General features: G+C 37.9%; 1 protein-coding gene across 3 annotated transcripts; it reads right to left on the reverse strand.

Moving 5' to 3' along the window:
• Positions 1–680: 680 nt before the first annotated feature.
• Positions 681–25,096, reverse strand: tank (TRAF family member-associated NFKB activator). Of its 3 annotated transcripts, none has more exons than XM_034186692.1 (8): positions 24,950–25,096; positions 18,595–18,736; positions 18,201–18,312; positions 17,969–18,075; positions 13,421–13,473; positions 13,214–13,332; positions 8,689–9,083; positions 681–1,138 (listed from the first exon to the last, which is right to left on the reverse strand). In XM_034186692.1, exons 2-8 carry the CDS (start codon positions 18,691–18,693, stop codon positions 968–970), a joined length of 1,056 nt encoding a protein of 351 aa, XP_034042583.1. In that variant the 5' UTR covers positions 18,694–18,736; positions 24,950–25,096; the 3' UTR covers positions 681–967. The 3 variants fall into 3 exon arrangements, with proteins under 3 accessions (XP_034042583.1, XP_034042582.1, XP_034042581.1); XM_034186691.1 differs by having other exon boundaries at positions 18,595–18,800; positions 24,950–25,091; XM_034186690.1 differs by lacking the exon at positions 24,950–25,096 and adding an exon at positions 21,360–21,385.
• Between the last annotated feature and the right edge of the window lie 695 nt (positions 25,097–25,791).

A 25,791-nucleotide genomic window follows, 5' to 3' on the forward strand; every position in this document is an offset into this window, starting at 1 on the left:
GCCCAGTAAATCAGCTGTTGCAATAATGGGAGTGAGTCAGGCAGAAATGTCATGTCATTAAGAAATGGCATGGTCCATTTTAGAGGTGTTTGAAAATCCTATTTTAAGACCTTTCCAGACATTACATGGGAAATTTAATATGTACAATTACAAGTAATAAGGTATACAAATATTTTGAACAACCCACACTTGTTTTGCTTCTTTTTGTGAGGGTCTAATTCTTAATAAGGGGGTGTCAGACCACCCTAGTATCCCCTGTAATTTGAACTATCAAAGATCTCAAACTATGGTCTCAAACAGATATATGCATGTTTCTATTTTTTCTTTAAACTGCATAGATAATGAGGTGATGCATCCTCGGGGAAAAAAAAACACAGGTATCTAAGAAGCAGCCCATTTCTATGTTTGTTGCTTTAAATGAAAAGAAGCTGTTTGCCACACCTCCTCTTATGAAAGAAGGCGAATCAGCTCATGTGTGTGTCCAACAGACTGATTAGAGCAGGAACACGTCTAGGTGCACTGACAGTGCACTCTACCACATGGACTTTGGGAATGTTTACACGAAATCCAAAACACAATTCACCTTAAAAGGTCAAAACATATTTTACACAATAAAACCCCTAAACAGAATCAGACTCTATTTATACATTTAAATCAACTAAAGTCTTTACCACAACTGCTTTGTGATTAAAATGTTAGTTTTATTTGCTTATACCTACCATAAACATCAACATCACGTAAAAGAGTAGAATTCTGGGGTGATATAAGAAAAATATGAGCAGAAAAAAATATATATATAAGTGTACCATTCAATTCTTCAGTATTAAATAAATGGATTCAAGTCTTATTGCAGTGTCATTTCAATTCCAGTACAGCGCATGTACTCCACGGTAACCGCGGCTAAACCATGAATACAGTAAATTGTGGCGTGGTTGAAGTGTCGCTATGTCAGTCTTTGCTGCAGATGTCAATTACTGGCTTCATTTTTAAAAGAGAAATGTGAGTAGAGGTGGCTGTTCATTTGGTCCTGAGGAACCACAGTATGGCAGAAAGCGCATTTATCTGGACTGCTGCTCTGTGCAATCTCCAGCTCCATCCCCACGTCAATGGCGGCACACAGCTCGGGGCTCCACAGAGGCTGCAGGGGGACACGCACCAAACAAAACCATTAGCGCCGCCGCCAGCTATCGGATTCATAGCCGAGCAGTCAACGTGTAATTTTTTATGATCAGTTTAGTGAAAACAGTGTGGCTTAGTGAAAAAAGAAAGAAATTAGGCTGCAACCACTGCTTTCAACTGAGCTAGCTAACAGCTAAAGTTAGCTTTGACTTAAGGTCAGGTCTTATTTCTGTGTGTAAAGGATTTTGGAAAGCAAGTTTATTGTCCCAAAAGGTGCTAGTTAAAAATAACTGTCTGACTGTTAGCAACAGACAACCAGGTTCGAGCTAAAAACAGGCAACAGGTCAGGAACACACGTGATCAGTCCAACGGGCAAAAGTCTTCCTGAGGGAGGCAGTAAAGGGCTATCCAAAAACAGGCAAAGTTCAGGGCTTTCAAGAGGAACACGGACAAAACATCAAAGTAAAAATGGTAACGAATATTAATGAGGGAGAATTAGAAAGATGTCATGGAGGACAACAATAACACAGAAAATAATGCTAAACACAAAAAATAAGACAGAACGGCCAGAGACAGAATAACATGGAGAATAACAAGTCAAGTCAAATCTGGGAGCATGCACTGGTGCTGTGCTTTGCTGCACCCACAACACCACAGACCTGCCTTGGGTCCTGGATGGCAACCACCCAGGCAAACAACTGGTCCATTCCCACATTTCTAAAATAACCATCTATCTTTCGCAACCAGGTGACAAGTGGGTGTCCCCTTGGCCTTCTCCAGCTACTGAGTCCTCATCGCTCAGTCGCCTGCGTGCTGGATCGTGCACTGAAAAACGGGCCACATGGCCAATATGTCAAAGGTCACACTTCATCACAATGCATGCTACTCATTTTATTCTCTCTTAGTAGCTGCTTGTTTGATACAGAGTAATTCCAGCAGTACCCAAGGATCCTTCAAAGACACCTAGTACCAAAAACATGGATTTGGATCTTTGTCACGTTGTCCATAGTCAACCAAGTCTTCAAGAGATTGAGTGACTAAAATCTTGTCACCTTTAGTCATCAAAAACGAGAATAAAACAAAAACAATTCAGATGACTCAATTATGACAAAAACAAAGTGCCATTTTCATCAAGACTATGGCTAAATATGCTGTCAAAAATAACACTGCCTTTAAGAGCTAGGGTACACTGGAACCCGGTGCACTGGTATTTAGACAGCAGACTGAAGTGAGAGGTTTTCTGGTGAGTTAATGGAACTGTGTATAACACATCAAAGTCTCCCGGTGGTGAAGCAACGAGGCAGTAAGGTGAAGTTTTGTCTAATTATATGCAAACTCTAGGTCTGTTAGTAAAGGTAAGGGCTAGCTGCCAGCAACCACACTAGTATCCTCTACGGTACTTTCTTGGTTTACTGCTAAGAATTCGTTTTGTGTGTGTGTGTGTGTGTGTGTGTGTGTGTGTGTGTGTGTGTGTGTGTGTGTGTGTGTGTGTGTGTGTGTGTGTGTGTGTGTGTGTGTGTGTGTGTGTGTGTGTGTGTGTGTGCAAGAGCGCTGTTAGTTCCGACTGATTGGTTCTCCTGATGTCTGGTGTTTGATGTTGCCTGCTGGACCCCTGGTCCAGGATGATGCTGAGCATTTGCCCACAACTCTGTCATCGTGAAGGATGACACACATGGTTACAGTGATCTATAACTGAACTTTTGTTGTTGCATTTTTGAAAATTCTTTATTGTACTTTGTTTATTTGATCTCTGTTATTGTTAGAATAGCCTAAACAGATGATCACCCCCCCCCCCCCAACTCTGGTCTGCTTGAGGTTTCTTCCTCAAAAAAAAAAAAAAAAACACTGTAGAGTTTTTCCTTACCATTGTTGCCTACAGCCTCGTTTGGCGGGGTTGGTAAGGTTAGACATTACCCTTGTGAAGCACCTTGGAGTGACTTATGTTATGATTTGGCTCTTTTTAAATAAACTGAATTGAAATTGAAGTTTTGTATTTTTCCATTCTTGCTTACTTTTATTTCATTTAATTGATGCTTTCAATTCTGTTTTGTTGTGTGTACAAGAAGAGTGTAAGCAGATCGTGAGTCTGTCATGGTACAGCTTTCCAATATGACTGTCACCACCATTCTGGACATTCTGTTTCTATCACTGTATGAAGTTTCACTGAAATCCACAATCTGGTTTAGGAATAGTTATGCATACAAGGCTTGTGGACAGACAGATGGAGGGATGATTTCTAATTCCTAAATAGCCAAGAAATTGCCCTTTTTATTAAAGGCGTCATATTGTTCACCTTTTCCTCAACCTAAGTAAAGGGACATGTTTTTGTGAATGATGTGTGAACAATAACCTCATGTACACCTTTTCGTACACATGAATTGTAATGTATGGAGGAAGAATGTGTAAGGACAATGTGTGTGCTTCACATATTATTCACACTATGTATACACGTTTTTCAGAGCAAATCAAGCCTGACATGAAGCAGAAATGAAATAAAGGGAAACAGAATTTAATGTAACACAAAGGAGCCACAGTGTTCAACTTTTCTTAGCATTAAAATATTATTCCTGTTCCACAGATCTACATGAATATGCACAATTTACCACTCACAAGCTGCAACATACTTAAATAATATTATATATTACATTTTATCAGCCATCTATCTATTTATCTGTTTCGTTATTACATCTGCCAAGGACGAAATAAAATCATTGCGTTTATTTATTTATTTGTTTGTCTGCCTGCTAACAGGATTATGCCAAAACTACTGCACGGATTTTGACAAAATTTTGATCACAAATAGATATTAGGGCATGGAAGACTCCATTAAATTTTAGAGGCGATCTCTGGATCAAGATTTCACTTTATATAGGCTTTGAAGGATTACATTTAAAGAAACTACTTCACGGATTCTCACTAAATTTGCACCACAGATAGATATTAGGGGATGGAAGACTCCACTGAAAAAAAGGAGGTGAACTGGATGTGGATTGGTGGACATCAGAAATCTCAGATTGCTCTTATTTATTTATTTATTTGCTTATTTTCAGTATGGTCATCACAGCTGTGAGTTGTGAGTGCATGTGAGCTGAACACCTCCTTTATTTTTTCAATCCCTTTTTTTTTTTTTTTTGTGGATCCTGAGTCCAGAATGTACACCACAAAATGAAACATATCTCCTTTCCTTGTCTTTCACACTCGATGTTATTGTACTCATTCTGTGCTCTTTTTTCCCTCCACCTTGCTGCCCCATGTTGTGCTCCAGTTTTGAGTGACTATTTGCAACACTTTCGTAGATGCAAATGAATATTTTAGGGTGTGTCTACAGCCATTCATGGAAAAAATTAGGCGTTTTACAGCAGACGGCACACAGCCATACACTTCCACAGCCACTGATTTATAAAACAGAATTGTGCATACACACATGGTTATATAACGCTGGCAAAAAGAATGTGTTTCTGCACATTTCTGCCATAGGAAAGAAGTGCTGTTGGCCACACCCTTTGGGGAAGCTCTCTGTCGAGTCCTCCCAGACCGTGTGGGCGTGTCTCAGAGAGAACCTCCAGGATCATTCAGATTATTCAGCAAGAATTTTTATATATATATTTGTTACAGATTGTTGTCACAATCAAAACTGGTATATTCTCTGGTATATTCTTTCTCTGTTTTATTTACAAAGGGACCATGTACAATAAAAACATAAATGTTTCCATTTGATGCATTGTACCAGAGTTAGCTTAAAGCTAATTTACATCTGCAGTCCCTTGACAAATCGCAGTTAAAACATAAATAACAAAACATCACAAAAACATAAACTCAAAACTGCAAAACTATAAATCACCCACACAGAGATATACAGTCACATCCACACAAAACACATTCACACAATCCTATTTACATAATGTTACGAAAAAAAATTCAGTGGTTGCAGAATTGAGTACCTTTCAGAAAATTTTTCAATTTGTTCTTGAAACTTCCAATAGAATCAGAATTCTTGATGCCGTCAGGGAGAGCGTTCCACTGAGTCGTAGCTTTCAGATGCATATTTTGCTAAGTGTAGGTGAGTTTCTACATGCAGTCACAGAATAATGTAGGATGTTTAACAGGAGTAGTTTGGACCATGTATCATGCTTAGTTACATGTCACATGTCACCCAATGGACATTGATCGACCTTGTTTGACCTTTACTTTGGAGACCAAGCATGCAACACAGTCAAAACTATTCCATTTATTAATCCTATTAGGTCAACCAATAATTTGCATCACTTTTTACCAAATTGGAGCAACTTTAATTTTTGACCCCTGTACAAACTGAAACTGACCTTTGTCACAATTTTTGCTGTTTTTACCCCATAACTCCTACCTGGCTGCCTATTGAAAATTCAAGTGGATAGTTTTTTTTTTTTTTTCAGAAGAGTAATGTCTAAGGAGTATTTGTGCCAACTTTGGTTATCACCATTTGCAGGATTGTTTCAGTTATCTGCTGCATTATTTGCACTGGGAATTACTCAGCATTGTTTTTTTTATTGTCAGTAATTTGACAACTGTTCATTGTTTTTGCAACACCCACACACACACTTTAAATTTACATGTACCTTGGCTTAAAATTTTCAAGCTCAATTTTATTATATATTCAACTTTATCAAACAACATGTACGTCCAGTCAGAATGCCTACTTTGTTTCCATATAAAGGTATCAAAAAATAAAATTAATTTGTTTCTGTTTTTATTCACTGTGTCAAATTTCTACTGGGTCACTGGTTTACATAAAAGACGAATCATGGAAGATTCCACAAATTGATGACTAACTGGCATAATTTGGGGATGATTGGCAAGCTTGTGCCTGTATTTACAGACCTACCTGCAGATCCAGTGCCATCTGGCGTTTACAGGCAGGGGAGAAAGCTAAAGAATTAACCAAAAGTATCCACTGATAAATCGACAAGTCCAGTTCCTCCTTATGAACCATCTCTAAAAGATTCATGGTACCCCAAACCACTGTAATATCTACTATACAGCAATACGTATGGAAAACTTGGGACCACACAGACATAACATCATTAAAGTACAATGGCTGAATTAACACTAAGGAGTCAACAAAGTTTTGTCCCAATGGTCCAAAAATAACATTTAAAAAGTTTGGCCTTTGTTCTCTGATAAACTGGATACTTTTTCCTGGCTTTTCTTGTGTTGGATTACTGGCTTCTTCCTTGTTCACCAGCCGTTCAGGTCATGGTGATGGAGAGTTCTGTTAAAGGTAGATGACGTCAGATTTCGACGTGTTTTCTGGTTAGAACATCTTACTGGCATTCAGGGTACTGCACTTACGTGGTTTAGATCATATTTGGCCGAAAGGAGTTTTTCTATTATGATTGACGACCTCTCCTCATCAACTGCTCCCCTGTGTTGTGGAGTGCCGCAGGGTTCTATTCTTGGGCCTATTCTATTTCTTTGTACATTTTGCCATTGGGGTCAATTATTGGGGTCAACCTGTCCTTTCATTTCTATGTGGATAATATTTAAATCTATCTGCCTATGAGGACTAGTGGAAGTGATGCATTGTCATCATTATTTAATTGTATTTGTGATGTAAAGCAGTGGCTGTCCCAAAACGTCCTTCACCTGAATGATGGTAAAACTGAGACCATTGCGTTTGGGCGTGCTGGTATACCGAATGCAGTAACACCAAACTTTGGTACACTGGCTAATTACATAAAACCAGCTGTCAAGAATTTGGGAGTGATATTTGACAGCTGTTTGAGGTTCGATCAACAGATAAACTCTGTTGCCAAATCAAGTTTCTTCCAGCTTTGTCTTCTGGCTAAAGTAAAGCACTTCCTCAGTAGACATGCTCTTGAGATGGCCATTCATGCTTTTATTACCTCTAGACTTGATTATTGTGATGAACTTTATACTGGCATTAATCAGTTTTCTTTTGCACGTCTCCAATTGGTGCAGAATGCTGCTGCTGGTCTTTTATCAAACACTTTTAGACATGACCATATTACGCCTGTCCTGTACTCACTCCACTGGCTTCCAGTTTGTTTTACAATTAATTTTAAGATTTTAATGTTTGTTTTTAAAGCTATTTATGGCCTCGCACCTCCTTACTTGTCTGAAATTCTAACTCTCCGTATTTACAGTAGGACATTACAGGGTCTGTCAGCTTTATGTTCTGAGGTCAAAATATAAATTCTGGGGTGATCATGCTTTTGTGGTAACTGGCCCCAGACTGTGGAACAAGCTACCTCTCGACTTACGCACTATTCCCGACTTCGCACTTTTCAAATCTAAGTTAAAGACTTATTTATTTAAACTGGCTTTTAACACCTAGTGGGGAGGTGACATGTTCTGTTTTTATGTGCTGTTTTAAATTTATTGTATGTGTGTTTATTTTTGTGAAACTGTTTTTATTGTTAAGCACTTTGGACACCATCTGGTGCTGTAAAGCACTTTATAAATAAATGTTGATTGATTGATTGTTAAAGGTGGATCACGTCAAATTTCTATGTGATACCAATTCTTTTATCAGTTCCTTAGTGGTGACCCCAAGGTTCTGATTGATCTTTGAGATAAATGTTCATTAATTTCTGGGTGATAATTCTGGCATCCTTTCTCAATGATGCAAAGTCTATATGGTCTCAAGCTTCTGATATTTCTGTGAAACACACTGTACAGTTGCTGTCCGTACCTTGAATCTTTTGACAAAATTATTTCAACAGACCAGAAGTTCCTTGATTTATAAATACATATCACTGGAAAGAGAACACCCTAAGCTTTAAAATTGTCATGATAGGTCTTCTCGTCTCCAAGAAATTACATTTGATGTTCATAAAAATTAATCAGAGCTTTACAAATACACCCTTTTTGATACACCAGTATATGAAATGCGATTGTCCTTGACTGGCCTTCAATCATTCCACCAAGTTTGGCCAAAAGTGGGTCAAACGTTATTTTGCACAAATACAGACATGGCTGAAAATATTACCTCCACAAGCGCTACCACTAAACACGAGTGTTATAAATCTTGTGACTATTTTTATGTAATAATGTTTTATCAAATAAACAGATATTAAAAATGTATTATTCATATTGTTTGATAAAATAGAAAATTCAGAGTTTGAGTTGTGAAGCTAAGGTGTATGCAAATGTTTGTACCCAACTGCCCATATATATAATCTGTAGAAACTGTCATGCATAATTTCCTGTTCTGGTGTAACTGAAGGGAAGTGGAACAGTGTTTAGTTTTTACTGTAAGTCATTCATAATTTTGTAATACGTGCAGTACTAAATACCGACCCACTTAACCAGCATTCGGGTTGCATCAGATTCTGTTAATGTGCCTCCATCTGGCTCACACTTTCCAGCAAACACGCCAAATATAGCCAGAACATTTTTAATTAAGTATAAAAAGAATCGGCACATGTAAGACAAGAGGATTTTTTTTTTGTGTGTTTTTTTTTTTTTTAGGGTGGGACTTCACACTCTTTCACTCCTCCATTAGCAAGGACCAATCACAGACTGATAATGTGCTACTAGTTTTCTCAGACCTCCTCCTGTGATTCTCACCTGCTGGGGTCCCCGCACTCTCTCCTGGGAGAGCACAGACGATGGCGAGTGGGAGGGGGAGGCAGGATAGACAAAAGGCACGTCGAGGTCCACGGGCGCCTCTTCTGTGAGCGTGCTGGGGACGCTGCTGAGAGGATGCTTCCTGGGCACAGCAAGACCGACGTTTCTCTCCGGGGCGCTGTTTAGGAACTCATATTCACTGTCCGCAGAGGGCGGGAATTTGACACTGAGTTTAGTAAGAGAGTCTACTAAGTCCTCAGGGCTGGCGCCGCGGGACGCCAGAGATGTGGGCGGTAGTGGGATATCCACAGCTGACCTCAGCGCTGAGGAAAAGGGTCTTTCTGCCCGATCCGCTGTACCATCTGTGCACTGGATCGGCATGGAGAAGCGCTGATCTGACAGACAGCAGAAAGACAGATTTTTACCATTTATTCCACCTCAGTTAACAGCGCCGATAATCAAGCCTGGCAAAGAGTCGAAGAGATGAGCACAAGAATACCTCCACAGCCTTCTCAGCATAGTCCATTCATTAAGTGTATAAAAAGAAAAACTATTTCACAGTGTATTAATTAGTGGGTTTAAAATGACAGTGTTTGTGCAGTTAGCACACAGAGCCAACATCAGGCGTAATTAGATGTTTATCCGCTATATTTCTGGACAGGTGGTCAGCCATGATTCAATACAGAAATGAGGCATAACAGTATATTCCCAGGTACCATGCTACTATCTAATTGACATACAGAAATATAAATAAATTAAATAAAGCTCATATAGGCCTGCATTGTTATGACAGTGACATTTGTTTAACTGAAGGCACGCCTGTCGGTGGGACAACTGACAGTACGAGTTGAAAATCTATTTTAAAGTAATAGATATGACCATATTGATACACAGACCCCTGAACTGATCTAAATGTACTATAAAACTCATCAGTGGTTTGACTTTAATGTTATGAATCAATTTAGTTAAGCTTGTTTTACTGCTACTTCTGCATTTTCAAACTCTTGGAAATGTTCAAAGGTTGGTGCTCGATCCTAACTTTACATTCCTGTTCACAGTTTGTTCATACTGTCACACCAGAATGGGAAAGTTATTCTATACTAGAAGTGGGCGGATCGATCCTAATATTGATAATATCGATACCAACGCTGGTATTGATATTGAACGATCCTTGTGTAAAAAGATTGATACTCAAGCTTTTTTCTCTCCCGCACGGACTGCTGCGCACACAGATTCATGGAGATTTTGGAGATTTCGTTTTAAGCTGTGTTGAGTGATGTTTTTTTAGGAAGTGGCTATTCGCACGGCCGCCTTGTCCATAACTCTCATTTGGCTATTCGCATGGCAAGACTCTGGTGGCAAAACTTGGAACTACTTGTATAAACAAACATACTGCATTAAATGAGAGTTATGGACATGGCCGCCGTTCGAATAGGGTCGGCCTTTTGCCACCAGTCTTGCCGTGCGAATTCTGAAATGAGAGTTAGACACACGGCCGAATAAAAAAAAAAAATCATCAAAATCTAAAAATATTAAAGGAGTTAAGACATCTTGAATGCAGTATGTTTGTTTATACAAGTAGTTCCAAGTTTTGCCACCAGAGTCTTGCCATGCGAATATACGTACCAGAGTCTTGCCGTGCGAATAGCCAAGTGAGAGTTATGGACACGGCGGCCGTGCGAATAGCCACGGCCATTTTTTTAAACAAAAATGTTGATTGTGATAATAAAGTATTTTGTTGTCACGTACAATGTTTGGCGAAATTCTATCCTAGGTCTTTCGGATGTTTTGGATCTACAACCCCTGGCAAAAATTATGGAATCACCGGCCTCGGATGATGTTCATTCAGTTGTTTAATTTTGTAGAAAAAAAGCAGATCACAGACATGACACAAAACTAAAGTCATTTCAAATGGCAACTTTCTGGCTTTAAGAAACACTATAAGAAATCAAGAAAAAAAGATTGTGACAGTCAGTAATGGTTACTTTTTTAGACCAAGCAGAGGGAAAAAAATATGGAATCACTCAATTCTGAGGAAAAAATTATGGAATCACCCTGTAAATTTTCATCCCCCAAACTAACACCTGCATCAAATCAGATCTGCTCGTTGACATTGACCCTATGCCATGACATTGACCCTATGTGTCTTTTTGCAAGGAATGTTTTCACAGTTTTTGCTCTATGGCAAGATGCATTATCATCTTGAAAAATGATTTCATCATCCCCAAACATCCTTTCAATTGTCCAAAATATCAACGTAAACTTGTGCATTTATTGATGATGTAATGACAGCCATCTCCCCAGTGCCTTTACCTGACATGCAGCCCCATATCATCAATGACTGTGGAAATTTACATGTTCTCTTCAGGCAGTCATCTTTATAAATCTCATTGGAACTGCACCAAATAAAAGTTCCAGCATCATCACCTTGCCCAATGCAGATTCGAGATTCATCACTGAATATGTCTTTCATCCAGTCATCCACAGTCCACGATTGCTTTTCCTTAGCCCATTGTAACCTTGTTTTTTTCTGTTTAGGTGTTAATAATGGCTTTTGTTTAGCTTTTCTGTATGTAAATCCCATTTCCTTTAGGCGGTGTCTTACAGTTCGGTCACAGACGTTGACTCCAGTTTCCTCCCATTCGTTCCTCATTTGTTTTGTTGTGCATTTTTCATTTTTTGAGACATATTGCTTTAAGTTTTCTGTCTTGACGCTTTGATGTCTTCCTTGGTCTACCAGTATGTTTGCCTTTAACAACCTTCCCATGTTGTTTGTATTTGGTCCAGAGTTTAGACACAGCTGACTGTGAACAACCAACATCTTTTGCAACATTGCGTGATGATTTACCCTCTTTTAAGAGTTTGATAATCCTCTCCTTTGTTTCAATTGACATCTCTCGTGTTGGAGCCATGATTCATGTCAGTCCACTTGGTGCAACAGCTCTCCAAGGTGTGATCACTCCTTTTTAGATGCAGACTAACGAGCAGATCTGATATGATGCAGGTGTTAGTTTTGGGGATGAAAATTTACAGGGTGATTCCATAATTTTTTCCTCAGAATTGAGTGATTCCATATTTTTTTCCTCTGCTTGGTCTAAAAAAGTAACCGTTACTGACTGCCACAATCTTTTTTCTTGATTTCTTATAGTGTTTCTTAAAGCCAGAAAGTTGCCATTTGAAATGACTTTAGTTTTGTGTCATGTCTGTGATCTGCTTTTTTCTACAAAATTAAACAACTGAATGAACATCCTCCGAGGCTGGTGATTCCATAATTTTTGCCAGAGGTTGTATGAAGCTTAAATATGAAAAAGTATCAGTATCGGTATTGATATCAGTGATACTGGGCCTGTATTTACTTGGTATCGGATAAATACCAAAATTCCCGGTATCGCCCACCTCTATTCTATACTATTGATACTATGTTAACAACAGCTGGCTTCTTCTATGCTTTGCTTTCTGCTACTGTATGTAGTGCTGCCCCTAGTGGTGAACAAAAGGCAAGCAGAGGCAGTGTCAATGTGCACAGCAGCAAAAACCTGAAGAAGCTCCAGGTTTGTCATGAAATATGTGTTTGAAGGTGAGCAATAACAATTTTGGCTTATTTTAATTTATCATGGAAAATGAATGTCTACATAAAAAAAGAACTATCAATTGCAAGGTATTGGGTCAACTTACATCAAATCGACTCATTCCACACAAAAAAGGACTGTTCATAATTGTAACCCATTTCTCTTGATACACATGATTTTAGAAGGGAGAGATGTGGGAGATACACAGCAAATTCATCAAGTGTTACATTTCCAATTGTCAAGTGTTTAGGTTTTTGTGTTAATTTCACCAAAATTTACACGACATAGGGAGGGTCAGGTCAGGTCTGGGAACATGCACTTGGCCTATGCATTGTTGCATGCACTATACCACAAAACTGCTTTGGGTCCTGGATGACAGTCACCCAGACAGATATTCTGTCCATCCCCATCTCTTAAAAGTAACCATGTCTGCACGGCAGCCAGGTGAAACCACACAGGTGTCACACCTTAAGAGAGTTACTGCTCAAGAACAGCATTAAGTCACGTCACTACATCGAACTCCATTCATGAGGGAGTGAGAGCTGAGACAAAGTGGTGGTTTGGTGGAAGCGGTGCCACCAAATTACTAGGAAGGTTGTAGGTTTGACCCTAACCTGGCATTTTTCTGGGTGTATGTGGATGTCTGTGATCAATCTGTTTCACCACCTCCAGTAGTCTGAAGGCTTCTTCTCTCCAGAGTATCCCTCTACCTCTTTAGGCTCACCTCAAACTGTTCTCTACTCACACTACAGATCACAACATCATCTGCAAACATCATGATCCACAGATACTCCATCCTTTTGTAAAATAGACCATTCCTCTTCTTAACACTGATCCTACCCATTAACTCATCACAACACACTTCCAGAGTCTTAAAAAATACTACCAAAAGTGCTGAAATAACACTAATGTGGACACATTTTCTGAGTGTTAAAAGAGCTGCGTGCAAATTTTACCATTTGATGTATCATGCCCTCCGTGAAATCTTTTGAGGTAATCTTTTTGTCTTCTGGTCAGAGATTGAATCTGCTGGAATTTCCCTTGAATTGCTTCAAATGCATCAATCATATCCTGACTGACACACAAACAAATACTATTGAGTAATGAGCACTTTTGAGCAACAGCATCAATGACAAACTACTTAGAAAAAAAGGACCACATACTAGTCAAAGCTGTTGTTGGCCGGCGATTTGGGAGCAACACGTTCAATATCCTTCTTTGGAGAGAGAGCAAAAACAACATTAGGGTAAATTTTTACTGTACAGGCAGCTGGAGCCTCAGTGGTCATAGACCGAGGCTTTTGAAATGAAAAAACATACAAATTCATTTCAAGCTACATGCAAGTTCAAAAACACACATACACGATGTTGAGAACAGAGGTGTCCAAATTTTTTCTTTGACGGGCCATAAATGAATGTGGCTGGAGGGCCACAGCCCAAAAGTAAATGTTTATATGAATTACATACATACAGTTAAATGTAGTACATTTAATACAAAAGTAACATTCAAAATGTGACATAAAAAATCAAAATGCTAAATACACTACTGTTTAATCTTTTTAACAGTAACTAAATAATTTCCATTAAATTTTTCAATTTCCCTGGAGGGCCAACACAAAGGCAGGGTGGCGCAAACATGACCCACAAGCCCCATATTGGAAAGGAATGGTTGACAGAGACAGAAAGACATAAGAAGTCTACTTCAGCTTTCCCTCGTGGGTTGTGTGGATTTGTGACAGTGTTAAATGAGTTTCAGACAAATAATCTGAAAACGATGGGTTATTTCTCTGATGTAGCACATTTCACAGTAGAACTGCTCACTAACTCTCACAGTTCAAATCAGTCAGCTTTACTGGCATGACCGCAGTAACACAGTGTTGCCAAAGCACTAATAAAGACATTTACAAGCAATTTCAGCTTCAGCCACAGACTGCTCCTTCCCAAGTGCAGGACCAACAGACTGAAAACCACCTTTGTCCCTCAGGTCATCAGACTGTACAACTTTTCACCAGGAGGAGGAGGAATAACAGGAAGACAGAGGACAGGAAAGAGAGGAGCAGTTGTAGCAAGTAAGACAGTATTTATGGTATTTATATTTGTATTTACATTTTGCAAATTGTTTTTTATTTTTACTTTTGATATTCTGTGTGCTGCTATACCATGCTGTTGGAACCTCAATTTCCCTGAGGGAGTCTTTCCAATGTTTAAAGTTCTATCTAATCTAACTGTAATAAAAATAATAATAATAATCTCTGTACACATGAACTTGTTTGTATATACATATGTACTGTGTGTGAGCAGTGTATGAAACTTAAAAATATAACATGATGCTAAAATACCCTTGGCCGTATGAGCACTGTGTTCTTGATAATTTGCAGTTGTTTAATTAATTATTAAGCTCCTACTGTCTTACTTACAATTTGTACATGTTCAATAAAGCCACTCTATCAATCAATCAATCAATCAAAAACAATATTTACATTTTAAAAGCGGACAGTGTGCAAATCAAGGAATCTTTGTACATCACATTTGTACCTCTGTACATTTGTAGGTATTAATGAGACAAATTTAACTTCATAGGAAGTTAGCTTTGAGTTAGCAGACGTTAGCATGCACGCTAACATCTGCAAAATGTCTTGTGAATGACTCCAGAAGTGTTATCGGGTTACAAAACAGCATTTTCAGTTTGAGAAGTGTTTATTTCTCACTAGCTTTTACATAATATATGACAAAGAGGTTATATTTACACACAAACAAAACAGAGTTTGCAGCTTGCTACCAGCCTGTGACGTCACTATGCTAATCTCTGCAAAATGTCTTGTAAATAAGTTCAGAGGTGTTATTAGGTTCCAAAAACAGCGTTTTTGGTTTTAGAAGTGTTTATTCCTTGCTAGCTTTTACACAATATAGGAGAAACATGTATATAAACACACAAAACTAAGTGATTTTGGAGAGACCAGCCACTGATGTCACGTTGCAGCTCTACTCTGATTGACTGTCAGGCCCGCCACTTAAAAAAAAAAAAAAGAAAACTGAACAGATTGAAAGAGAATGTGACTTTTTAAACTCTTAAAATACGTCAAGGATTAGCCATCTTTGAACTTGTCCAAGGTCTGTGTTCCAAGAATGTTCCCTGTAAATTTGAAGACTGTGGCAGTAAGAGGACTGGACTTATGCTGAGCACAGACAGACGGACGGACACAAAGCCTTAGCAATACCCAATGGTCGTATTTGAAGGCCTCGGGTAAAAACATTAAAAATTAATCTTAGAGACCAAAATGCGTGCAAGAGAAAATAACTATACGTACATCATAAAAGATAAAGAGAGGAAAAACAAACTGATATGGACTCTCTCTGACCACATTCACTACGTACCTTTCTAACAATCTCCTTTCGTGCATTTTTCTTTTGCAATTAAATTGATATAAAACCTTTTCTGGTGGCTTGTGTGGAGGCATGACCGTGTTATTTGAGGTGTAAAATGCAACCACTGTTAAGCAATCAGGAAAAATAATCATTGAATTCTCTGATTTTGTACATTTCTGTGCAGAAACTGTCTCACTGAGTAACGAGCACAGCTGCAACTAATGCATCATCAATCCAGCAGGTGGCAGACAGACACATTTATGGGTTATTCTAATCCAATTACATTTTTTTCCGCAAATCTGATTGGTTAATCGTGTGAGATTTCAGACCATAAAATATTGTGTGGATAGTGGCAAAATATTAAAACCATTTCACATTTGATGTGTTACTCCGCCTCCTGACCGTGTTGCTGCACAGGTGTCAACAATGACGCTGTCACCTGAGACCGACAGAAACTAGTGCAGCGACGACAATCTCAAAATGCGTGGATTTAATGGATTTAACTGGATTCATTGATGGATTTACCGTGAATTTAACTCAATGCAGCTGACAAGATGGAAAAATCTGTGGGTCTGCTCACAGAATTTCCAGTTTGGCATGACGATGCTACTGCGACGTTAAGCTTTGATGAGCTTTGACCCTTTCACAACGATTCGCTAACCGAATTATTTACAGAAACATAAAGCTTTGACAAGCTTTGATCCTTTCACAATGATTCGCTGACCGAATTACACAAAAATAAACCGTGGAAGTGATGGAAGTGGATTAGAATGGGACATGTCGCCGGTAAAACTCAATTTGTAACTGTAAAATCCAGCATGAACGTCCGCAAATCATCAGACACAACAGGGTTATTCCCTAATTACACAGACACAACAAAGTTGCTTTTTTTGACTGATTTGTAACAACAAAATTCACTATATTCAAAAAACTTTGTCCTCATTATATGCTTTTAATTTAGCAACTTACAAGCATTCACTGTTCTTGAGTTGTGTGTAAAAAGTGTAGGTACTTCTTTGTTGATTGAATCACCTTTTCAGCTGCATTTAAGAGGGTAAATAGAGGCTTTGAAAAGCATTTTTAGGCACAATAATATTACTTAAAAGATGAAAATGTAGAGTAGACATTAAATACTCAAAACACCAATGCACGCACACAAACATACACACACACACTGCCGTAGAATATTGAAAAAAGAGTTTAGTTTTTCTCACCAGTGGTTCAACAATACAGTTTTGAAATGTCCAAACATTCCTAATTTAACAAAAGTGACAAGTTTTTTTGTTTATGTTTTTGTTTTTAGTTAATTAAAGAAACTAATCAATTATCAACTTACAGACTGAATTTTCATATTTTAAAAAGTTGATTTCTTTGTTGGTGTACTATGGTCACACATTTTATTCATCTATAACATTAAATATTTAGCATCTTTTCATTACTTTTTCAAACATGTTACGTGCATAATTTCTCCATATCCAAGAGCTCAATGTAAATAGTCACTGAGTAAAAGCATTTTTCTCCAAACAAAATTAAAGTTCAAATTCCTGAGAAATAAAAAGCAGTAAAGCTGAAGCTGCTGCGGTGATGTTATCCTCTAGCACCACCTGGTGAAGTGCAACAAGATCAGCTGTGTGACACGCACAGGAAAAAAACACTACCGCAGGATAACCATCATTCTGTAAATCTCTCAGTCCGTTAGGATAAATAAAATGTATAACTGAACACAAATATGCTAAGAGAAAAAACATAAGAACACCAACTTCTCATCTTTGAGGAGAAGAGAAGCAGTTCAAACCTGTAAAAACAAGTCAGGAAAGAACACTAGAAACAAAGTTTGACATGCAGAGAAACAATGGTGAATTAAACCACAGCAGCGGTGAGATTAAAGAACTTACAGGATGATGGTGAGACCTTCAAAGTTTCAAAGTCAAAGCTGCCTGACTGCTGCACAACTCCAAATGGCATCACGACTTTATTAAACATCCCTTTTTGTCACAGGTAATGCAACCTCAAGAGGAAGGACCATTAAAATGTGCACGGATGTGTGACCGTCTATCTTTGTGAGGACATGTTTGCATTTTATACCTCTAAATCATTCACACAATTCCAAAGGCCTTCACAAGACTCTTGGGGAGATCGGACTTGGATTTTTGGGTCAAGATGAGATTTGCGTTGAGGTTTGAGGATAGATGTCTTGAGTAAGTGTCCTCTTAAAGATGGACGAACACAAATTTATTATTTGTGTGCACGCATTCTAAGCAAATGTGAGAATCAAGAAATTCCAGTTTTGTAGCCATCATATTGTGTGCTCCACATTCTGCAAATGTTTACATCACATAAACTTACCAGGTACTTTATTTTCCGAAATGCCTCGTTGGCTTCGTTGACGAGCTGATTGAATGGCAAACACATGTCCTCCTTCAGTGTTTTGGCAGCCGGCTCACATTTCTTCTCTGGAATTAATAAAAAAAAAAAAAGTGAAAATTAACATTCTGCACGCAGGACGACGAAACAGATTCTGTGCAATAAGGCTTAAAGCTCAGGAGAGGAGACGGTTTGTCTGGCACGTTTCACTGACCTGACGGCTGCTTTGTAGCTGACATCAGCTCATCTTCGAGTGCGGAAATCAGCTGTTGCTGGTAATCTATCTGCTGGTGAAGTTGTTGAGTGTATCGTTTGTAATATTCAGTCTGTGAATATGAGATCTGGGTTAGATTTCTGCCATCAGCCCCTGAGATCTAATCTGTGCTACATCGTCATGCACATGACTGACATTTTGCAAATCAAGTTTATAACCATTTGACGGCAAATAAAGACAATAAAATAAAAAAACAGGCAGTAAGTCAAAACGAAAACTTTCTTTGAAAACTGATAATGAGGAAATTGGAAATTACAGTAGACTTCTCCAAATGCCAGCATTTGACTGCCTTCATGAAAAGTGTGAAAGTGTTTTTCTCCTTGTGTCACATTACCATTTGTTGCAGCTCCTTTTTAGCATTGTCTTTCTCAATGGAGACCTGGCGATAAGCTTCGAAAGCCTTGTTGAGCTGGTCTCCAATGTTCCTTTCCATGCTGCGTGCTCCAGAATCATCACTGAGGTGGCAGACATGAGCCCTGCGTGTGAAATCACACAGTGTTTTTTTTTGTATTTAGCAACTATTCATTCCAACGTGACTACCTAAAAGAAAGAGAGGGGGTGAGAAAGAAAGGGGGGGGGGAATCACCCTTTCAATTACATGGCATTATTATGACTACTATTTGGGAAGGTGGTGGGGTGGGGATTATAGGTTTTTAATTTATGAACCAACATCCATCTCACACCTGTTAAATTTAGAATGTTAAATCAATAAATCCTAAAACCATGCCAAATAATATTCTGAATTACAAATGTCAATGACACCTGAATAAAATCATTGCGGAAAGGAGCGAACATACTGTGCTTTCAAAACCCCTCGAATATTAGCAGCACCAGGAGGAGCAGGTGCAGCAGTGGGCGCAGTTTAGCTAATCAGCTAAGAGCTAACTGGCTAAGCTAATCTCTTTGTTAGCAAATTATCTTTTCAGATAACTATGAAAACCATTATAGGAGCAGTTATTTTTCACTAATTTGACTTCTGCTAGCTTGAAGTCAGTTAACTTTTTTCAAGTTTAACAGTCAAAAACCTTTGTAAACACTAAAATCATACATGTTTGTTACTGTTGGAGCTCATACACCAATCTAGCTAGCAGAGGTACCGCGTTGTAAGCGTTTTTCCTAAAAAAAAAAAAAAATATATATATATATATATATATATATATATATATATATATATATATATATATATATATATATATATATATATAACTAGAAGCACTCTGAGAGGGCAAACCTCCGCCAAGGCCATAGGGTCAGTGATGTCACATGGAACACCCTTTGGCAAAGAGACTCATTCCACGTCGTTTCACGCATCTACTGTCATGTTTCTGATTCAGTGGTTAACCCTCTGGGGTCCGAGGGCATTTTTTGGACAGTTCACTCGCCTGGCATAAATGATTTATTATTGCTGTTAACAGCTCTCCCTGCATCCCACAATCAAGTTTTATGTCTCTTTTTTTCAGGACAACCTGTACTTTCAAAATATATATGCTATAGTTGTGTTTTATAAGTGTAATAAAGGTTTACAATCAGAAATAAGAAAGGAAAAAGTAAAGCAGAAATAATTTTCCACACACATTTATTCAAAACATACAGCAAACTATAATAAACTAGTAACACTTCACTCCTAAAAACAATCTTTGGTGTGTCACGTGAGGTAAATCTGCCCTACGATTGGATTTTGGAAAACCATGTGACGGTGAACCAATTCCAATTGGACACTCACTGCGCATGTCATCACACAGCTTCTATGAGGAGTACGAGTATAAAGATGGTGGCTCAAAAGTCTGCGGAGTTAACTTTTCAGCAAAAATAAGTTTCTATCTCATCTCATTAAAAAGTTATTTATAATTTAGTAAAGCTTGGTCTCAGCCGTCGTATATGACAGCGTCGGCCCCAGAGGGTTGTTTAAACCCTTAGATCTTCAGCAAATGTATTTATAAAGAGAAACTGCATGAACTACACAAGTTTTTTTTTTCTAATAAGTTTATTCAATGAGGAGAAACAAATGCTAAATTACTTTTGTGTCGTAACTTTATTTTTGTTCAGCCTTTGTGACCCTTATCATGAAGTTAGATGCAAAAATGTTGAAATTGGCCCTATCCTGCAATGATAAAGAATCCTTAAAAAAAAAAAATACTGGATCCGATCATGTTCCGGATCATTACCAAAATTTAAAGACTTCTAAGTTAGGCCAAGATACACCCCTGCTAAAAATTTCATTGAAATCCGTTGAGGATTTTTTGAGTAATCCTGCTAACAAACCAACCAACCAACAAACGGACGCGACCAAAAACATAACCTCCTTGGCGGAGGTAAAAATTGTAAGCACAGATGCTGGAATCAGCGCATCAACATCATGGTTTTAGGCTATAAATAAACTACACTCACATTTTGATTATTTTATTTTTCATTTCACTGTTTCATATTCTGTTGTATTGACTTTGAATAATTAATGCCATGATTCTACACACTCCAATACAACAGGTGGTGGTATGCACCTCTAAAGCTGAAAATAAAAAGAAGTTTGATTTTTGTTATTCATTTATAGATTTTAAGTGTATTTTCAGACTGTGGCTGATGACGTGACTAAGGTGAGCATCTTAAAGCAGCGCTCACCTTGGTTGCCCCAAATCCATTCTGAATAACTGCAGTGATTCAGGATGGATTTAATAACTCGTATGTGTTGAAAGTGACATCTTTTACATGGCACAATGCTAACAGGTAACGTTAGCATGGCCGAATGGCTCCTCTGTGAGCATTTTATGACAAGTATCTGTAATAATATGGCTTGTTGTGTGGTTAACTGATGTAATGGTTCATGTCTAAAGGCTGTGTCACATTGCAACATATAGAGCAAATGGATTAGTTCCATATTTAAATATTTTGTTCCGGTGGCAACATCGCTTAATCCGTCAGTCTCCCGTGGATTTGGGGCTCTGATTTCTGACAGATGACATCACATTTCCATCGACAATACAAAGAGCTGCATTCAGAAGAATGATTTTCCCGGTTTCAAGACATATATGCACACTGGGGGGAGCCGGATTTGAGTGAGATTTGCTGAAGTGTGATCACAAATGTGGATAGAATCCGGCTTACTCGTGGACCATGATGTCATCCTTCCTCACAACGTTTGTACTCTGAAAGCTGTGCCAGTGTTCACTGCGGCTGCAACCAAGAGAATCCACTTTGACATCCAAATTAAAAAAGCACACAAAAAACACTCTGTCATTTTCTTCAGTGACCTTGACTAAATGAACAGCCACGCTACATGTTACTGCATCAGGAGAACTGTCCTCTGCTCATGCAGAATTCACACCCCACACTGGAGCTTTGGACAATCAGAAGCACAGTCTGAAGCATGAGTATTGTAAAAGTAAATAACAAGTGATAAAATGGTAAACAAACGTGCAAGCAGCAGAAACAGCAGGAAAGCTTTCCACCACTTAAAGATTTGAGCACACACAAAACTTTTAGATGGATATCAGCTGACAAGGAACTCATCTGGGAAAAAGAGTTTTGCTGGACAAAAATGAACACAAATGGATGTCCAAAATTCGTATCAGCTCCTCATACGTTTCCTCGATCTATCATGCTGTGCCACAGGCTTAAGAAATGTGCTGCAGGCTTTCTGTCAAGTGAGGTGATGACTTCTGCACGAGCCAGAGGCACACAAGCGTGTGAGCCACTGCAGACACAAACACACACAGAATTACAGAACCACACAAGTATACAAGTTAGGTGGTTTATATATAGATAAGTGAAATCAACACATTGCGCAAAGCCAACAAGTATCACCTCAAGGACATGAAACAACAGGACGTAATGTTGTGGAAAATTCTAACCTTAACTCCAATTCAAACTTCTCTTCAAGTTGAAATGCTACATTGAACAAAAAGTTACATTTGTCATGAAGTAAAAAGTGATGTTTCCATGAAATCAAACCCAGGATGTCTGATCCATAAGTACACTACAGAATTGTCCAATCACATGTGGAGGTTGTAGGTCTACATAGTCTAACCTGTGTGGCCGTACAATTTAGGCATGATGACATCTGTCCTGTCACCGTGGCTTCTCACCTATGGCGACAGGCCCATCACTATAGCTACTAACTTAAAAGCATGTGTTGATGGTTTTGAGTTGAAATTAAATATAGCTAATCAACAAATTGTCAAATACAAGTACAAAACCACTGGCCAGTTAAAAAAATGCATGTGTTTCTTTTCTCCTCCAGGTATGTCCAGCTGTGCTTATAAACAAGTAATGAATGACCAACAACAATAAAAAAGCTATTTTGTTATTCAAATAATCATTTGTATCATAACTCAATCACAAATAGAAAGCATTATTTTGATTCACTTTTTAAAATAGAGAAATGTGATGCATTGTCATGTCTTATATCACTGTAAATGGAATGTGATTGACTTTTTGACTAAGTGTCAACCCGTTTGAATGTGTCACCTTTCGTACTGCACCACTGTGATGGACATTATTTCTAATTTGACATTTTAAAGATTATTTATTAAACAAATGCAATAAGATATAATTAAAACAATCATAAACTGTAGCACAAAGAAACATGATAAAGTTACTGAATTCCTTTACAAATTCACCCTTGAGATGCTGAAATGTCCTGATACTAAACATTTATACATGGTTTGTCTTCCATATAGTGTTATAATGTTTAAACGCATAAAAAATGCATGTTTTCAAAGCAGCTCCATAATATTTGTTGAATTTCTAACATGGACACACTGAAATTAGAGAACAACAAAAAAGTTATTTCAATTATTACTTTTTAAGAATGTTCATTTCATCATTTTGTCTATATAATATAGCCATGCCAGAGCCCAAAACAATATCTTCAAATTACTTATTTTATCTGAAAAATAGTTGGAAAAATAATTTAATTCACAATCAAGTGAGAATATAGCAAATCCTGACATTTTAAACCAGCAAATGTTGAGCATTTATGCTTCATAAACATCTTTAAAAATGAACTAATTAATTAAATTGTTGTTGATTAGTAATTCATTCTGAAAAAGTCAATCTTAGTAACATACATTTTTCTTTGTTTTTTTTTTTCTTTTTACAAATTGTCAACACAGCTGCCCAGAGCTCAAGATAAATTCACTATTAGCTATTCCTACTTTTTAAAGTGTTTTGTTTGCAAAACATCATAATTATAACAGTCATAACAGAGAGCGCTGTCGCAGTTTGGCGGAATTGTTCAAATGCTAACGACATACAGCTGTTAGAGCACTGATCTTCTGTGAGGAAGGTTGCTGGCTCAAGTCCCATGTGGGACTGGCACCCAATGCTGCCCTCCCATTCACCCAGTAGTAAAAGAGGTACCTGCCTGTCTGACTTCAGCTGGACAGTGAGGAAAGCCACCAAACACCTCACCTCATCATGTTGTGGCGTAGAATGTGAGCTACTCTAACTAGTGTATATACACAAACGTCTTAGTAACCTCTGGAAAATGACATAGCCGATCATATTTTTTTATAACAACAAATCAAATAGTAATAATAATAATAATAATCATCATCATCATTTTAAGTCAGGCATATTTATTCCTTTTTTGGTGGGGGTTTGCAAATTATGCTCTTTAATTTCAAAGTAAAAAATGCCTCTACGTTGGAACCTAAATTAAATAATGATAATTTCATATATATATATATAAAATAGAAAATACTAATAATTACTGTTGTATGTAAATGTTTGGCTACACAAGATTATAAAGCGTAAAGCAAATTATATATTATTACATCATTTAAAAAAATCCAAGAGTTCATAAATTTGTTTTTCTATGCTCTTCAATCTCAAAATGATGAAAAAACATATTGACATGACAAAATCTAAATAAAACATCGAGCACAACAAATGCTGCATTGTGTAAAAACCTTCCAGTGGCATATTTCCAATTAATTTGTGTCATGATGTTGAGATTTGTTGTCACTTTATGATTAAAGTGCATAAATTACAGTGTATCATATAAAACAGCTTGAATTTCTTGGATTTTGTTTTCAAAAATAAACTATGTGCACAAATTTTTGCATTCAAACTATGTGCACAAATTTTTGCATTCAACTGTATGACTTTTTTTTTTTTATCTTTCGTGCTCTTAGAGTGAAAACAAATATATTGAAGACAAGATGGGGATCGCTTTGACTTGTGACATTTTATACATTTAAAAAAATGTTAAAACGTATTAGTTATTAGGAGTGTTTACATGCATGTAGGAAAATGCCACCGTTTAACCAGTTTCAAGTTCTACAATTTGAGCATTTAAAAGAAAGCTGAATACATCTGCAAATGCCAGAGCAGCAAATCATCACATTTTAAAAGATGAAAATAGTTTCAAAAACTTTGGCAGAGCTCATATGGTGTGTTTTCTGAACCCAACAGTCTAAAAACAGGACCAATTCAAATTAGAATGACAGAAAACTGAAAGTAGCAAAATGTTCACATTTCACTTTATCAGTGAATATCATCATAAAGGATGGTATAAAAAAACGAAAAAAAAAAGGCGAACTGATTAACTCAAAAGTTTCTGCACTGTTTGGTGTCAGCTGGATTCATTTAAAAAATGTGCCGTGGTAATAACAAGTGTTAATGTGGATGAAGCCGGTAAGAGAGGCAGACCGTTTAAAGTCTGTGTACCGCCGTACGTTCTCTGAACTTACCTTCATTGGACAAAGAATTAAAGTCGTTATTGTTGGTGTTGTGACGGAGGCTTGGTGTGGCGTTGATCACGGTTACCAAACGCAGCAGAGGATATGCTGAAGTCTATTTTACACAGCCTGCTCGGGTCGGGAACTTCCCTCGGGGAATCCCCCTGCTCTCTGCACTTCCGCCTTTGTTGGCTCCTGACCAATCAGCGTCGAGCTTCAGAGCCGCTTGAGGTATCGTCCTACGCGTCTGCAAACCTGCTGTTGTGCATGAAAAGTGTCTCAAACTCCAACCAAACTGTGTCGGTTTTAACTTCCACCTTTTTTTTGTCACATTTTCTCTCACACTAGCGGACGTTTTGGCACCATTTGTGCCTAAATACTGGTTTAAACGCAAAAATTTACGCCAGAAAGCAAATGCAGAACAACACGCTTGGTAGCAGGGGCGTAGCCAGAAGGGGGCTTGCTGGGCTAATAAAGCCATTTATAAGAAGAGCTAGAGTGGGCAGTCAGCCATTTAGTGCACCCATAAGGAGATGACGCTGGTATTTTCACCCGGTCAACAAACAATAGCAATGCAGCTGTAAGCCTCCTGTGTCAGTGACAAAAAAGCTGTAAGCTACAGCCAAAAAGCCTGACCACTGTGCTTGTTACAGATGTACAAACCAAAGAAAGCGAGCCTGTTTTTTATTATTATTATTATTATTATTAATCAGTAAAATTAACAAAGAAAAGGGTTTATCACTCACCACTTTCAGTAATGAGCCTGCATGTGATTTAGTGTTATACTAACTATGTAGATTGTGTCTAAGCTGAAGAGAGCTTTTTTTTTTGTAATTTTTAATTGGTAAAATTAA

The sequence above is a fragment of the Thalassophryne amazonica genome, chromosome 14 (assembly GCF_902500255.1).
Source record: "Thalassophryne amazonica chromosome 14, fThaAma1.1, whole genome shotgun sequence".
Lineage (NCBI taxonomy): Eukaryota > Metazoa > Chordata > Actinopteri > Batrachoidiformes > Batrachoididae > Thalassophryne > Thalassophryne amazonica.